Source organism: Oncorhynchus gorbuscha, linkage group LG03 (genome assembly GCF_021184085.1).
Source record: "Oncorhynchus gorbuscha isolate QuinsamMale2020 ecotype Even-year linkage group LG03, OgorEven_v1.0, whole genome shotgun sequence".
NCBI lineage: Eukaryota > Metazoa > Chordata > Actinopteri > Salmoniformes > Salmonidae > Oncorhynchus > Oncorhynchus gorbuscha.
The window spans coordinates 25,833,310-25,849,474 of record NC_060175.1 but is presented as its reverse complement, the minus strand read 5'-3'; the positions used below and the strand labels follow the sequence as shown (position 1 = coordinate 25,849,474).

The following is a 16,165-nucleotide window of genomic DNA, read 5'->3' as shown; positions in this document are numbered from 1 at the left end:
TTGACAGTGCATGTCAGAGAAAAAACCGAGCCATGAGGTCGAAGGAATTGTTTGTAGAGCTCCAAGACAGGTTTGTGTCGAGGCACAGATCAGGGGAAGGGTACTAAAACATGTATGCAGCATTGAAGGTCACCAAGAACACAGTGGCCACCATCATTCTTCAATGACAAAAGTTTGGAACCACCAGTACTCTTCCTAGATCTGGCCTTGCGGCCAAACTTAGCAATTGAGGTAGAAGGGCTTTGGTCAGGGAGGTGACCAAGAATTCGATGGTCACTCTGACAGAGCTCCAGAGTTCTTCTATGGAGATGGGAGAACTTTCCAGAAGGACAATCATTACTGCAGCACTCCATCAATCAGGCCTTTTATTGTAGAGTGGCCAGACAGAAGCAACTCCTCAGTAAAAGGCACTTGACAGCCCGCTTGGAATTTGCCAAAAAGCACCTAAAGACTCTCAGACCATGAGAAAATGTTTTATTTGGTCTGATGAAACCAATATTGAACCTGAATACCAAGCATCACGCCCGGAGGAAACCTTGCACCATCTCTATGGTGAAGCATGGTGGTGGCAGCATCATGCTGTGGGAATTGTTTTCAGTGGCAGTCACTGAGAGACTAGTCAGAATTGAGGGAAAGATGAACGGAGCAAAGTAAAGAGAGATCCTTGATGAAAACCTGATCCAGAGCGTGCAATACCTCAGACTGGGGCGAAGGATCACCTTTCAACAGGACAACGACACTAAGCACACAGCCTAGACAACACAGGGATGGCTTCGGGACAAGTCTCTAAATGTTCTTGAGTGGCCCAGCCAGAGCCTGGACTTGAAACTGATTTAACCTCTCTCTCTCAACCTGAAAATAGCTGTGCAGCAACACTCCGCATCCAACCTGACAAAGCTTGAGAGGATCTGCAGTGAAGAATGGCAGAATATCCCCAAATACAGTTGTGCCAGGCTTGTAGCTTCATTCCCAATAAGACTCAAGGCTGTAATGGCTGCCAAAGGTGCTTCAACAAAGTACTGAGTAAAGGATCTGAATACTTATGTAAATGTGATATTTCAGTATTATATTTTTTTATACATTTTCAAAAAATTCTAAACTTTGTCATTATGCTGTATTTTGTGTAGATTGATGAGGAAAGAACCAATTTAATCCATGTTAGAATAAGGCTGTAATGTAACAAAATGTGTAAAATCTCTAGGGGTCTGAATACTTTCCGAAATAAAACATGGAATCATATAGTAACCAAAAAAGTGTTAAACAAATCACTTCTTTGGTTTCTTGATGATTTAATGTGTTATTTCATAGTTTTTATGTCTTCACTATTATTCTACAATGTAGAACATAGTAAATATGGAGAAAAACCATTGAATGAGTAGGCTTCTCAACTTTTGACTGGAACTTATATATATATATATATATATATATATATATATTAAATCGTATAACTTGTACTTGTGAATAGCCTGTACTTGTGAATAACTTGTACACGCTCGCTCACGCAATGCAGCCGGTCTGGTTAGTGTGTGAGACGTCTTCAAAACGTTCATAACAATGACGACTGACTGATGGAGGTACAACCTATGAATAGGTAGATGCTGTTTCAGATGTGTAAAGATGTATAGCCGTAGCATGCTCTACCATCCTTTCCCAGGCCTATAAACCTAAGCCCTGTGTGTGTCAGGTTGTGTTGAGATATGGTGTATTACGGTTCAGGGTCTATGCGTGCTCTAACCAGGCTTCCCCAGGCCTAGGCCCTGAGACCTGTGTTGTTGTCTGCTCTGCTCTATGGCTTCAGCTGGCTGCTTTAATCCTGGGGCCACAGGGGACTCCCTCCTGGGTGAGGAGGGAGTTTAAACTGTTGACATGGTGCTGTCTCTCTTCAGCTCTGATCTAAGACTGACTGACTGGGAGGAACCCTACTTTTCTGTCTGTTGCCTTCAGGTAGCTACGCTGTTGCTGCTTGGCCGGCGTGCCATCCTCCCATACAGACAAACCCTCACTCTCTTTCTTTACCTTTATATCTGCGATCTCTCTCTCTCTCTCTCTCTCTCTCTCTCTCTCTCTCTCTCTCTATCTCTCTCTCTCTCTCTCTCTCTCTCTCTCTCTCTCTCTCTCTCTCTCTCTCTCTCTCTCTCTCTCTCTCTCTCTCTCTCTCTAAATTAAATTAAAAGGGCTTTATTGGCATTGGAAACAAATGTGAACATTGCCAAAGCAAGTGAAATAGATAGTAAACAAAAGTAGAATAAACAATAACAAATTAGATGTAAACATTACATTCACAAAAGTTCCAAAGGAATAGAGACATTTCAAATGTCATGTTATGGCTGTATACAGTGTTGTCACAATGTGCAAGTAGTGAAAATACAAAAGGGCAAATAAATAAACATAAACATGGGTTGTATTTACAATGTGCTTTGTTCTTCACTGGTTGCCCTTTTCCTGTGGCAACAGGTCACAAATCTTGATGCTGTGCTGCACACTGGTATTTCACACAATAGATATGGGAGTTTATCAAAATGGATTTGTTTTTCAAATTCTTTGTGGATCTGTGTAATCTGAGGGAAATGTGTCTGTAATATGGTCATACATTGGGCAGGAGGTTAGGAAGTGCAGTTCCGTTTCCACCTCATTTTGTGGGCAGTGAGCACATAGCCTGTCTTCTCTTGAGAGCCATGTCTGCCTACGGCGGCCTCTCAATAGCGAGGCTATGCGCTCTCTCTGTCTCACTCTGTGTGTCTGTCTCACTCTACCCCTCTCTCTGTCCCCCTATTTCTATCTCTATTCATCTTGCCACACTATCAATTTAGATATAAGCTGCTGGCTCTTTCACCTCCCATCATCACAGACAGGAGATATGTTTCAATATGTTTCAATAGAAGCCATTTTCTGACACCTGTCAGTATTTCTGAACATCAAAGAAAAGTCTGGATCACTGACATCTGTCTGTCTTACATCTCAAAAGCCAAAGTTACTACATGCATACCAAGTGCTTTGTATCCCTCATATGCTCATTGATGCTAACAAAACATGAGTCATTAATTGTCTTATTCATATAGCATCAATGACTTCCTCCCAGATCAGCGTTGTGGTGCTGAAGAGATAGTGTTACCTTTTTGATCATAACAGCACAGTGCACCACCTGAAGCCAGAGAGAAGAGTCTAAATGAATCCCCCTTCTAATGATGCAACTATCAGTAAGAACTGTGCTGGGCAGAGGAGAGGTGCGTGTGTGTGTGTGTGTGTGTGTGTGTGTGTGTGTGTGTGTGTGTGTGTGTGTGTGTGTGTGTGTGTGTGTGTGTGTGTGTGTGTGTGTGTGTGTGTGTGTGTGTGTGTGTGTGTGTGTGTGTGTGTGTGTGTGTGTGTGTGTGTGTGTGTGTGTGTGTGTGAACCAAGCTAAAGCTATGAGTCACTCTCAAGAGCGGGCTGTAGAATAATAAAGGAATCCCCCTCTAACTCCTAAGGCTAAAGTTACAATCCGCCCCCTTCTCCCCAATGACACAATACTAGAGAGGAGTGGGTGTTCTCAATCAATAGGCATGGCTACACTTCCGCAGCCCTATCCTGGGTACATACACTTCCATTTGTAGGAGGGGTGGTGGGTGGTATTATTATAGTTCTAAATGTTCTTGGAAGAAGGAAATGTTTACCAAGTTGCAGCAGGCATCTAAGATGTTTGGGTCTCTGAGTGCGTTGGCCTAAAATATGATCTTTGGTATCTGGTAATTGGGCTGAGGTGGGCGAGAGAGGAGCTACTGAGAACAGAGCATTAAAGGTTGCAGGGTAGGATGAGTGTATTTGATGACTGAGTCAATGTAAGATGGAGTCTTTCTAATATTGCTTACCTACTGTAGTGTTGCGCTCAGCTGAAGGAGAGAGAAGTCAGAGACCTTTGTAAAGTACAGACACACACACACCCAGGGTAGGCTCTCAGAGAACATTGAAAATCTTTACTGTATCTATGTGGCTAGTCTTTCAAACGCAGGGATGGACAGCTCCCTGTCTCCCCTCTCTCAGTGGATAACCTGGTTCAATGAAGTTCATAGCCTAAGCCAGAGCCCAGTATCTCTGTTACTGGTGCACTCTAGGAGATGTGTTAGGGGATGTGTCTCTCTCCTTCCCCCTCCTGCAGGCAGCAGCTAACATACAGTACCTGATCAAAAGTTTGTGGGCACCTGCTCATTGAACATCTCATTTCAAAATCATGGGCATTAATGGAGGTGGTCCCCCCTTTGCTGCTGTAACAGCCTCCACTCTTCCACTAGATGTTGGAACATTGCTGCTCTAAGGGCAGACATTTGACGAATTGACTTGTTGGAAAGTTGACATCCTGTGACGGTGCCACATTGAAAGTCTCTGAGCTCTTGAGTAAGGCTATTCTACAGCCAATGTTTGTCTATGGAGATTGAATGGCTTTGTGCGTGATTTTATACACCTATCAGTAACGGGTCTTGCTGAAATGGCTGAATCCACTAATTTGAAAGTGTCCACATACTTTTTATATATTGTGTGGCTTCTCAGCCTGTAACTGGGCATCATGAATGGGCAGTAATCTGAAACCACCTAAACAACCTTATCAGAACGAAAAATCATGGACTCGATTTTTCCATTTGGTTATTTCCAAATTGCAGTTTATATTTCTGTGCACAGTACAGTCTCCTCATCAATTTCCAGAATACAGTTTGTTCTGGAAATCCAGGCACTGTCTGAATGCAGTTGATGGATGGTGAGTGTGTGTGAGAGCAGCCTCGAGTATCAAAGGGCTCTGAGGGTTTTCAGATAAACTATTATTGTTGTTGTTCCACCTCCATCTTGGATCAACCCTGATGGTGGTGATCATTACTTCTGATTAAAGTCCACACAGAGGGAAGACAGACACATACTGTAGGTTAAATGATCCACACAGAGGGAAGACAGACACATACTATAGGTTAAATGATCCACACAGAGGGAAGACAGACACATACTATAGGTTAAATGATCCACACAGAGGGAAGACAGACACATACTATAGGTTAAATGATCCACACAGAGGGAAGACAGACACATACTATAGGTTAAATGATCCACACAGAGGGAAGACAGACACATACTGTAGGTTACATGATCCACACAGAGGGAAGACAGACACATACTATAGGTTAAATGATCCACACAGAGGGAAGACAGACATATACTATATATATATATATATATATATATATATATATATATATATATATATATATATATATATATATATATACATACTATAGGTTACATGATCCACACAGAGGGAAGACAGACACATACTGTAGGTTAAATGATCCACACAGAGGGAAGACAGACACATACTGTAGATTAAATGATCCACACAGAGGGAAGACAGACACATACTGTAGGTTACATGATCCACACAGGAGGCAATGAGGAATACAAAACATTACGTTGTGTGTAGCAATGATGACACCTGGGTTGTGGTTACTGTGTGGGCTGGTCTCGTGGGGGCAGGCAGTCTTCTCCTGCTTTTGCTGGTAAGGCCTGTGGGCCAATCAAACTATCATCTGGTTCTCCAGGTCTCTGGCTGTATACCACCAGAGCAGCTGATTAGTAGTGTTGTATAGGCTGGCTGTAGTTTCACCAGATATTGGGAACCGTATTTAAACAACCTGTAATTAGGGTTTGTTCTATTCTGTTTCTCCAGGTCTCTGGCTGTTTAACCCCCACAGCATGTTCTGTTCTGCCCTGATTGAACTCTCTCTCCATCTCACTCTCCCTTCATCACTACAAAATGGATAGCAAAGTAGGGTTCTTTTATGAAAGGGTTACAGAGGAAGTACAGAGGAAGTGAAGAGTGTACATTGTTTGGTTCACCTTTGTGTCAGTGCATGATATACAATAAGTACAGTATCCTATCCGTGTTCTGTTGCACCCTAAAAACCTTTGACCTCTCAGGAGTTATCCCACCCACACCCATCTACAGCTCCAGTGTTCATAGTTTTGTGGTGTTATAAAGGCTCACAGAATGGTTCCTTTCTTTCTTTGCTCTCTTCATCATTTTGGATGATTGCCCAGATTGTTCTGGCTCCTACTCAGCAGTTTGGCTTAATTGACCTGCCTGAGGCTGAGACGGCAACATCTATCCCATTCCCAGTTTAACATACAAAGACCAGGAATACTTTTTTTTGTATTTTATAACTTTGTATTGCAGTTAGAATTATACTTTTGTAATTTTTTTATATACTTTTGATCCCAAAACATTTTTACTTCAATGTAAATACAGAAAATATTAAACAATTGTCACGCCTTGGTCATTGTATTTTGTGTTTTCATTATATATTTGGTCAGGCCAGGGTGTGACATGGGTTTATGTTATTGTATTTTCGTATTGGGGTTTGTAGTATTTGGGATCGCGGCTGATTAGTGGTGTTGTATAGGCTTGGCTGCCTGAGGCGGTTCTCAATCAGAGTCAGGTGATTCTCGTTGTCTCTGATTGGGAACCGTATTTAGGTAGCCTGGTTTCGCTTTGTATTTCGTGGGTGATTGTTCCTGTCTCTGTGTAGTTTCACCAGATAGGCTGTAATTAGGTTTCACGTTCTGTTTGTTGTTTTTGTATTGTATAGTTATTTCATGTATCGCGATCTATTCATTAAAGAACATGAGTAACAACCACGCTGCATTTCGGTCCGACTCTCTTTCGACAAACGAAGAACGCCGTTACAACAATAGGGTAGGTGTACCAAAAGCCCACCAAAATCTAAGTATAGAAATGTTTTTAATGTATTATTTGTAAAAATAAAATAAAAAGTATTTTGCACCCTTTTTCTCCCCAATTGTTCTGATCTTGTATCATCGCTGCAACTCCTCAACGGACTCGGGAGAGGTGAAAGTGGAGCCAAGTGTCCTCCGAAACATAACCCGACTAGCCGCGCTACTTAACCCGGGAGCCAATTAGCATAACAAAAAATCTCCATACAAATCTGTCAGTTTAAGCTAGAGATATCAGTATATAACACTTCTGTATTTGTAGTGAAAGGTGACAGAGTTAGAGCAGTGTTTTTCAGACCATGAGACAGCCCGAAAATCGCTCTTCTCACAAAATCATCTGTAGCATCCAAACTATTATGACGCCCCTATGGAAAGATGAGACTCCGACGAACATGATGATGTTCTCCGTTTTGCTCTACGACCCCCAGAAGCGTCTTGTAACTCCTCTGAAGTGGGTACAGCCGATCTGCCAACTTATGTCTGTAGTGTCTGAACAGTTTGGGCTACACAATAATATTATCCCTCTGTTTAAATGCAAGACACCCCGCAGGGCTCTGAAGGTCCCCCGTTACCCGTTGAAAAAATGAATGGAAGTATACAGTATATGGAGACTGTTTTGTGACAAAAATAAGCGGTTCAAAACATGTAAAAAAACATCAAATGTTTCCTGATCTATCTTATATCTCGTAGAAATACAGTAGGACAGACACTTCAGAATAAACATAGTTGTTCCATATATTTAATATTTTATTCAGTGTATTGTTCAGTTTTTCCTGACCTTTCTTATATACTACATGGCCAACAGTATGTGTACACCCTTTCAAATTTGTGGGTTCGGCTATTTCAGCCACACCCGACAGGTCTATAAAATCGAGTACACAACCATGCAATCCCAATAGACAAATGTTGTTCGTAGAATGGAGCGTACTGAAGAGCTCAGTGACTTTCAACATGGCACCGTCACAGGATGCTACCTTTCCACCAAGTCAGTTCGACAGATTTCTGCCCTGCTAGAGCTTCCCCGATCAACTGTAAGTGTTGTTATTGTGGAAACATAAGTGGAAACTGTTATTGTAGAAATATAAGTGGAAGCATCTAGGAGCAACGACTGCTACCCCGCGAAGTGGTGGGCCACACACAAGCTCACAGAACGGGACCGCTGAAGCGCATGGCGCGTACAAATGGTCTGTCCTTGGTTGCAACACTCACCACCCAGTTCCAAACTGCCTCTGGAAGCAACATCAGCTTGTCGGAAGCGTAATGAAATGGGTTTCCTTGGCCGAGCAGCTGCACACAAGCCTAAGATCACCATGCGCAATGTCAAGTGTTGGCTGGAGTGGTGTAAAGCTCGCTGCCATTGGACTCTGGAGAAGTGGAAGTGCGTTCTATGGAGTGATGGATCACGCTTCACCACCTGGCAGTCTGACAGAATGCCATGAGATCGCTACCTGCTCGAATGCATAGTGCCATTTCCAACTGTAAAGTTTGTTGATGGAGAAATAATGGTCTGGGACCATTTTTTTATGGTTCGGGCTAGGCAGAAATAGTTTGTCGAGATCGCTGTGTAAGAACCTGACTGACCCGCAAAAGCCCTGACCTCAACCCCACCGAACACGCCGACTGAGAGCCAGGTCTAATCGCCCAATATCAGTGCCTGACTTTACTAATGCTCTTGTGGCAGAATGGAAGCAAGTCTCGCAGCAATGTTCCAAAATCTAGTGGAAAGCCTTCCATAAAAAGTGGAGGCTGTTATAGCAGCAAAGGGGGGACTAACTCCATATTAATGCCCATGATTTTGGAATGCCATGTTTGACGAGCAGGTGTCAGCCATGTACTGTATCTCTCAGATAGAGAAAAGACAACAAACTTCCTTCCATTTTTCATCAAATAATTGTTTCAGTTATTTTTGATACTTCCCAAAAAATTATCTTAAAATTCTAAATCAAATAGTAAAATGATCTTTGGTACAGCCTTCTTAAAACTATTCCGTATAGTTTAGTAGTACTCCCCCAGCTTAAACAGGGCTTAGACTTTTAAGAACACCTGCTCTTTCTATGGCAGACTGACCGGGTGAATCCAGGTGAAAGCTATGATACCTTATTGATGTCACTTGTTAAATCCACTTCGATCAGTGAAGGAAAGGGGAAGAGAGGAGACCGGGGGAGGTTAAAGAATATTTTTTAAGCCTTGAGGCAATTGAGACATGGATAGTGTATGTGTGCCATTCAGAGGGTGAATGGACAAGACAAAATATTTAAGTGCCTTTGAACAGGGTATAGTAGTAGTAGTGTAGTAGTAGTATAGTAGTAGTGTGTCATGAACTGCAATACTGCTGGGTTTCCCGTGTGTATCAAGAAGGGTCAACCACCCAAAGGATATCAAGCCTACTTGACACAACTGTGGGAAGCATTGGAGTCAACATGGGGCATGGGGCACATCCCTGTGGAATGCTTTCGACACCTTGTAGGGTCCATGCCCCAACAAATTGAAGCTGTTCTGAGGGCAAAAGGGGTGCAACTCAATATTAGGTTTTTCTTATATATTCTTTATGACCTCTAACCTCTGTCTCTCTATTTCCCTCAGCTCTACAGGGTGGCCAGTCGGGGCCAGTAGAGAAAGAGCATCATGGGAGCATGGGGGGCAGGGTGAGGGAGAGGAGGGCGGCAGGAGGAGACTCCTACTGGGCTTATTCAGGTGAGTCATTTTACCCTCCATAGTGGTACAGCTATATGTCCCCAGGCAAGATGGATTCACTTTTTTGCCACAGGTTCTAGCCCTAATTCCTCTCCTGGATTATGTCTCTTGCTCTTCTCTGACCAATTAAGGAGATGGGTCAAACCTAATTGGACTGTGGCTGTAGAGACATATTACCTTACTGTAACTCTGTAATCTTCCTATTTTGTCTTTAATTGATTTTCAACCTTTCTCCGTCCCAACTTTTCTCCCTTCTTTCCAAATCCTTCCCAATATCCTCTACACTCCTACTTTGTTTTTGTTGCTCATAATTCAACTCTTCTTTCCCTCTCTCCCTTTCCCTATTTCCCTCTTTACCTCTCTCCCTCCGAATGGTAGCTACAGGGAGTAGTTGTTGGTGTGTGTTATGGATTCTGTGCTGGAGTAGGAACTAGTGTGGTCCTTGTGAGCACCATTCAGCCATACATGTGTTTCTTAAACGTATGTTTTTAACCTGAGCACTGCTGGGCTTGGGGGAAAGGCTGGTGCTCTATTGCTGCAGCTGCAGAGGGGACGGTGTGTGTGAGATGGGAGCGAGTCTTACAGTCATTGGAGGGAGCAGATGGATGGAGAAAGAGAGACGCCAAGGAAACTCGGCTACAGCCAAGACTAGCTAACTTGTAGTAGCCACAATGTTATTTATCATCCCATATAGCAGTATCTGCCTTGACTGGAGTAGCCTAGAGAGGCTAGTTAGGCTAAACGAGGCCATATGCTGCACTTTTCCCCCATCCCCATTCAGTTAACACAACAGCCTACCTGTTGGTTGCCCGTTGTAGCCTACTTCTCCTCCTTTTGCTAACTTTTAATTCCATCGTTCATTAGTGAACTCTCACTCTACTTGCTACACATTGAGCTGCTTCGATTGGCCAACATAAACAACAAGCTACAGACATGAATGGTACTGGTCTTCTTATGGGGAGCATAGTACACGTCATAGAAACTCAATTTAAAGGTTTGTTTTATTTAATTAATACTTTCAAATGTCTTGGTATATCTTTATATGTAACAATGTCACATGAATATTTTAGTTAGTTTAGAAAAAGCCTTTTCAGTGTTAAAAGAGGCCTACATATATTTTTTTCTGTCAGAAATAAATACTCAGACAAGTATTTGAAGACTAACGTACATTCATATAAACGTGCACATCCCTAGCTAGAGCTAAATGAACATATTTTAAAGTACAGTTATGTCCAGAAAAACTTTCACAAGGTCTGATGATGAGGTATATGTTGCAGGGCAGCCTTCAATAAGGTTTCAGATCTAATAGATGATTCATCATGCATACATTTACGTTGTGCCTTTGGTTATTCAAGACATGCTGTGGGTGGGTGTATGTACTGTATGTCTGTGGGTGGGTGTATGTACTGTATGTCTGTGGGTGGGTGTATGTACTGTATGTCTGTGGGTGTGTACGCTCAAGCAGTGTTTGTGTGTAGGCCTATATGTGATTAATTCACTAAATGTGCTTTTTTACAACCATTGTGCTGCTAGCCAGCTACCTCACTGTGATCCTCAAAAGCAGTGGCATGAATTTGAATCGAAAAGCTAGAAGTAGTATCCCTGGTCCTATTCATATCCACTAACTGCGCAAATTTCCCATTAGATGAGAACATGAACAAAGTGCTCTCGGCCATCTGAGTAGGACAAGGCTGAAGTGAGATGGAAACGAATGATATTCTTCCTCTTTGGATTGTATATTATGCTTGAAAAGTCATTCTCACTACCTCCCTCCTGCTTATTTTAGCACCGCCTGCAGTCCTATAAAAATCTGTCATATTTAAAAATATTTAAAAAGGAAAAGATCACTAAAAAATCCTTTCAAACCTCTTTCCAATTCCACTTTGCCTTTGTGGAAAGAGCTATACGAATTAACTAATTTAACGGTTATATTCCCAGTGGTTTCCTTTGGAGCATGAAGTAGGATAAAGTTATTTTTAGTACACTTCTTCTCCTTAATCATCGGTTAACCCAGAACTAAAGTGTTGTGTAATTGGTCAGCTGCTCAATTAAGCTCTGGGTACATTTGAACTCCATACACTCGTGGGAATTTGCTGTATTGATGGGGCTACATTGAAATGTTTCTTACAGAAGAAATATGGAAATGCATAACCATGGTAGCAATCAAAGGGAACAGTTTGAATATGGGAAAATTATTAGACTAAAAGGTGAGAACTAAACACTTCATCTGACTCAAGACTGAATCCAAACGTTATACAGTCAATTTAATGTGCATTTTACTTTTTGCCACATTGTTGATAACGAAATCTAAAAATACTCTGGATACATTCAGTAACAGGAAAATAATATTCATGGAACATACATTCAGTAACAGGACAAGAATATTCATTACATTTACATTACATTTAAGTCATTTAGCAGACGCATGGAACATACATTCAGTAACAGGACAAGAATATTCATGGAACATACATTCAGTAACAGGACAAGAATATTCATGGAACATACATTCAGTAACAGGACAAGAATATTCATGGAACATACATTCAGTAACATGACAAGAATATTCATGGAACATTTGGGGTAGGTGCAACAAAAAAAATGACATGGGTTTCAGTGAGAGGACTAACTGTTGTCTCGAAGTGGCCACACACCTCTCCGAAGTGTGCACAGTTCCTATGTATTTCCAATGCACTTTTATGACTCAAAGAAGAGACTTCAACCATAAGGTGCTATTTTGAGCTCCCCTAGCTGTGCTGTTGAGGAACTAGAGCAAGCAAACGTGTATTTGTTTTCTTTGGAACACAGCCCCGCATCCCCGCCATCACAAAATGACTGTTGTTGTTTTTAGAATGCGTAAACAATCTTACAGTGTTAGGTTTTCATAAGGCAATTCAGAGAATCAGATCAGAATGTTGGTGCACACAGAGTAGAGACACAAGCAAGGCTGGGTGATATGGCCTAAAAATATTCTCTCTAAATAAGCTTTGTTCCACAATTAAAGATCAATACACTGCATTTCAAACAGTCAGTAATAATCTAATGAATTCAGGACTTGCAGTGCCTTAGACTGCTCTGCCATTCAGTCCAACTTCTGGTAGCAGACGTTAGAGAAAATGAAATCAGCTCTCATAAACAATCTCGCAAGCACAAGCCCACTGCTAGTGAGTAGCCAGCTAATCATTATATTTAAAGTCTAGCCAACTTGGATCTATTTGCTTGCTTGTAAGGTAGCGCAGTTGAACAGGTTATGAATAGACCCTCCTGTCCATCTCCAACTGTTTGAACAACAGCCTGTTCACTTTGTTTACACGTTGAAATCAAGTAGCCTACCCGGATAAGAATATGAGAACGAGTTGCCGATTCCTTATACAAATGCATATTTTTACGGTCACTGCACATTTATTAGCACAGACTACATAGCTAGCACATAACATTCAGAGCTAAAATGTTGGTAGCAGTACCAGAATGGCAGAGTTGCAAAGAAAAAGCAACATCTCAAACTGGCCAATAAAAATAAAATATTAAGATGCGCAAAAGAACACAGACACTAAACAGAGGAACTCTGCCTAGAAGGCCAGCATCCCGGAGTCGCCTCTTCACTGTTGAGACTGGTGTTTTGTGGGTACTATTTAATGAAGCTGCCAGTTTAGGACTTGTGAGACGTCCGTTTCTCAAACTAGACACTCTAATGTACTTGTCCTCTTGCTCAGTTGTGCACTGGGGCCTCCCTCCTCTTTCTATTCTGGTTCGAGCCAGTTGGCGCTGTTCTGTGAAGGGAATAGTACACGATGTACGAGATCTTCAGTTTCTTGGCAGTTTCTCACATGGAATAGCCTTCATTTCTCAGAACAAGAATAGACTGATGAGTTTCAGAATAAAGTTCTTTACAGGCTCAAAATGGACAGAAATAATCGAACCCACAAATGCTGATGCTCCAGATACTCATCTAGTCTAAAGAAGGCCAGTTTGATTACTTCTTTAATCAGAACAACTGTTTTCAGCTGTGCTAACATAATTGCAAAATGGTTTTCTAATGATCAATTAGCCGTTTAAAATGATAAACTTGGATTAGCTAACACAACATGCCATTGGAACACAGGAGTGATGGTTGCTGATAATGGGCCTGTGTACACCTATGTATTCCATAAAAAAATCAGCTGTTTCCAGCTACAGTAGTAATTCTGTAAGCACCGACGCCGGACAGAAGAAGCGTGTTCCCTGCCAAATGTCTTCACAATACAAAAAACATTAGGCTCATTCTGTTCAGAACAACCCAGCAATGGCGCCATTTCATTTTGTTACTGTATGGGAATGATATGGGAAAGTCAAGACTAACAGTTGTTTGACTTGCTAGTATGAAATCAAAGCGTTATTTATTACAATCCTCAACATCTTTCAAACTACATTGAGTCGTCTTTATTTCCAGCATCTACCCCACTCAGACAACACATTTGTAAAAGTTTCCCAGTTTGTGGGAGGGATGGGGGCAACTTGTTGTTGCGTGCGTTGTTCATGTTCAGAGCCGCTGTCATTCAAAACCAATACTTTGCTGTGAAGCGTAGACCTTGAGCTTTGACGTCATGTATAGCATGTTACTGTACAGCCACTGTGTTCCAAACCTGCCTTTGGAACTGGAACGAGGAGTTCCGCTCTCTCTTTGCAAGTTACAGGCTGAATGTCTCCTCCCCTTCTGACATTCCAAAGACGCTAACACCAGAAAATGTGTGATTTGTTCAAATAAACAGTTAAGAAAAACCCAAACATTGGAAAGAATATGCTACATATTCCATTAAATCCTGACAGATTCTACGGTACCAGTTATGTTTATGTAGATCTGTCCACGAGAGATTATTTTGTCCTTGATGCTGTACCTCCTGGGAGAGAAGAGAACCTTTATTTAGGAAGACCCATTGAGGTCAGAATACCTATTTTACAAGGATCACCACCCATAGATCATTGATAGTCATGTTTACTCATATTTCCATGTGTTACAGTTACTGCTGTGGTGTCAGCTCAGGGGGCAACTGTAGTTATTGTCCACACTGTTCTGACATTCTTTGTACAATACACCTAAACACTTCAATAAAGCTACTGGTTAGGTAGCAGTTCAGAATATGGTAAAGATAGTTTCACTGTAATTGTAAATTGCCTTTGTAGTCATAGCACTTAGCACATAGCAAACCCTAGCCTCTGCAGCCTGTCTGCCAGGCCTCTCTCTGTGCTCTCTGAGATGTTAATGTGTCATGCTCTCTATTCAAACCTGTCTTAGTTGTTGGACACTGAACCTGTGTTGACACTGAGCTATATGGATTCAGACAGCTAAAAGCTATTTTGCCTCAGTGTGCTTTGTATTGTTAGGGCGAATATGTAGTCAGAAGCACTGTGAGTAAATGACAGCAGGGTTAATGGTGAGGCAGCTAGCTCATTGTGACTGAGTTCAATGGAGCCATTGGAGAAAGGGAAGACAGAAGAGAAATGTTGTCCAGTGTTGCTTTAGAGAAGTAATTAGTGTCTATGGGCTGTGAATGGGGGAAGGACAAGCGTGCCATAGCAGCTAAATGGTTATTAAGAGCCACGTGGGAGGGAATGGAGATGTATACAGGCATTGTAGCAGCCACTACAGCCTGGCCTGGGTTAGTCTGCTGCTACATGCTACGGTAGGTCTTTTGAAGAGGTATTTTGGCCCTAATGGGACCACCTGGGGAATAAAGGTTATAAAGAATTAAAAAGAACATACTTGGTTGGAATAACTCGCGTTCTCTCGTATGCTGTAATTGACTCCAGCCAGCCTCCATCCTTTCCCAGTCCTCTGTGGCATTATCCTGTTGTAGTGTTCCTCTGTGAAGAGCCATCAGCTCTCTCACAGTGGTCGGGCAAACTAGCATCTGTTACTACTGTTACTACTGTGTCTCTCTGTGTTCAGCTTAGGGTTGTCATTATACCAGTATCGCGATCACTGATTTTTCATGGCAAAAAGGAAAACACAAAGCAGACTAAACTCTTTGTTTGTGCTATAGCTTGGAAAAGAAACATGTGATTCTCGGTGACAACATAAGGCTGTTAGGTCTGTTTTCCTCAGGAAATTTTGTTTTCTTTTTTTCCCACGATGCCTCTGAGTAACGCAATACTGGTACCATGACAACACTAGAACCTCAGCTGTAGCTTTAGTACATGGGGGAGTGGAGACCATGGATAACACCAGGTGCAACTGGAGCATAGAAGTTAGGATTCCAGGCTAATTGATAACTGCAGCCAGAGGAGTAGTGCCTTCAGCAAGGATACTGCTCCCTATGTATCTCTCTCACACATATTTCTCACTCTCCTCTTTCCCTACCTCCTTCACCTTACTCTTTCCCTTCCTTCCTCCATCGCTCTTACTCTCCGGCTTCACAACTTCCCCCTTCATGTCCCCTACATTTCTGTTCTCCTAATGAGCTTTGATCTGTACTTTCTGCTATGGAGACCAGACTATTGTAGAAGAAGCAGGATGCCTCAGCCACTGTTATGGAGAGCTAGTACGCCTCTATCTACCTGCACACATTTCAGTCATTCACCCTTTGGCATGCCTAGTTATTGAATAGGATTCCTGTCTAAGGCAGCCATTCTTGCATATGTAGTGGACATGAGTCGGTCTCGTGAGGTAACCCTGCCTTGGATGGTGTAGTGTCAGACATATGTTGTGATTCATATCACCTGACACCAGAGTTTGAGCCTCCTCTAT

General features: G+C 42.1%; 1 protein-coding gene across 3 annotated transcripts in view; it reads left to right on the top strand.

The window, feature by feature from the left end:
* Nucleotides 1-16,165, top strand: part of LOC124029311 (receptor-type tyrosine-protein phosphatase gamma-like) — a 274,161-nt gene that overhangs the window by 27,085 nt on the left and 230,911 nt on the right. For all 3 annotated transcript variants that reach the window (XM_046341087.1, XM_046341081.1, XM_046341073.1), the window contains exon 2: nt 9,331-9,441. In XM_046341087.1, the coding sequence (XP_046197043.1) occupies nt 9,331-9,441 (111 nt within the window). The remainder of the gene's footprint in view (nt 1-9,330; nt 9,442-16,165) is intronic.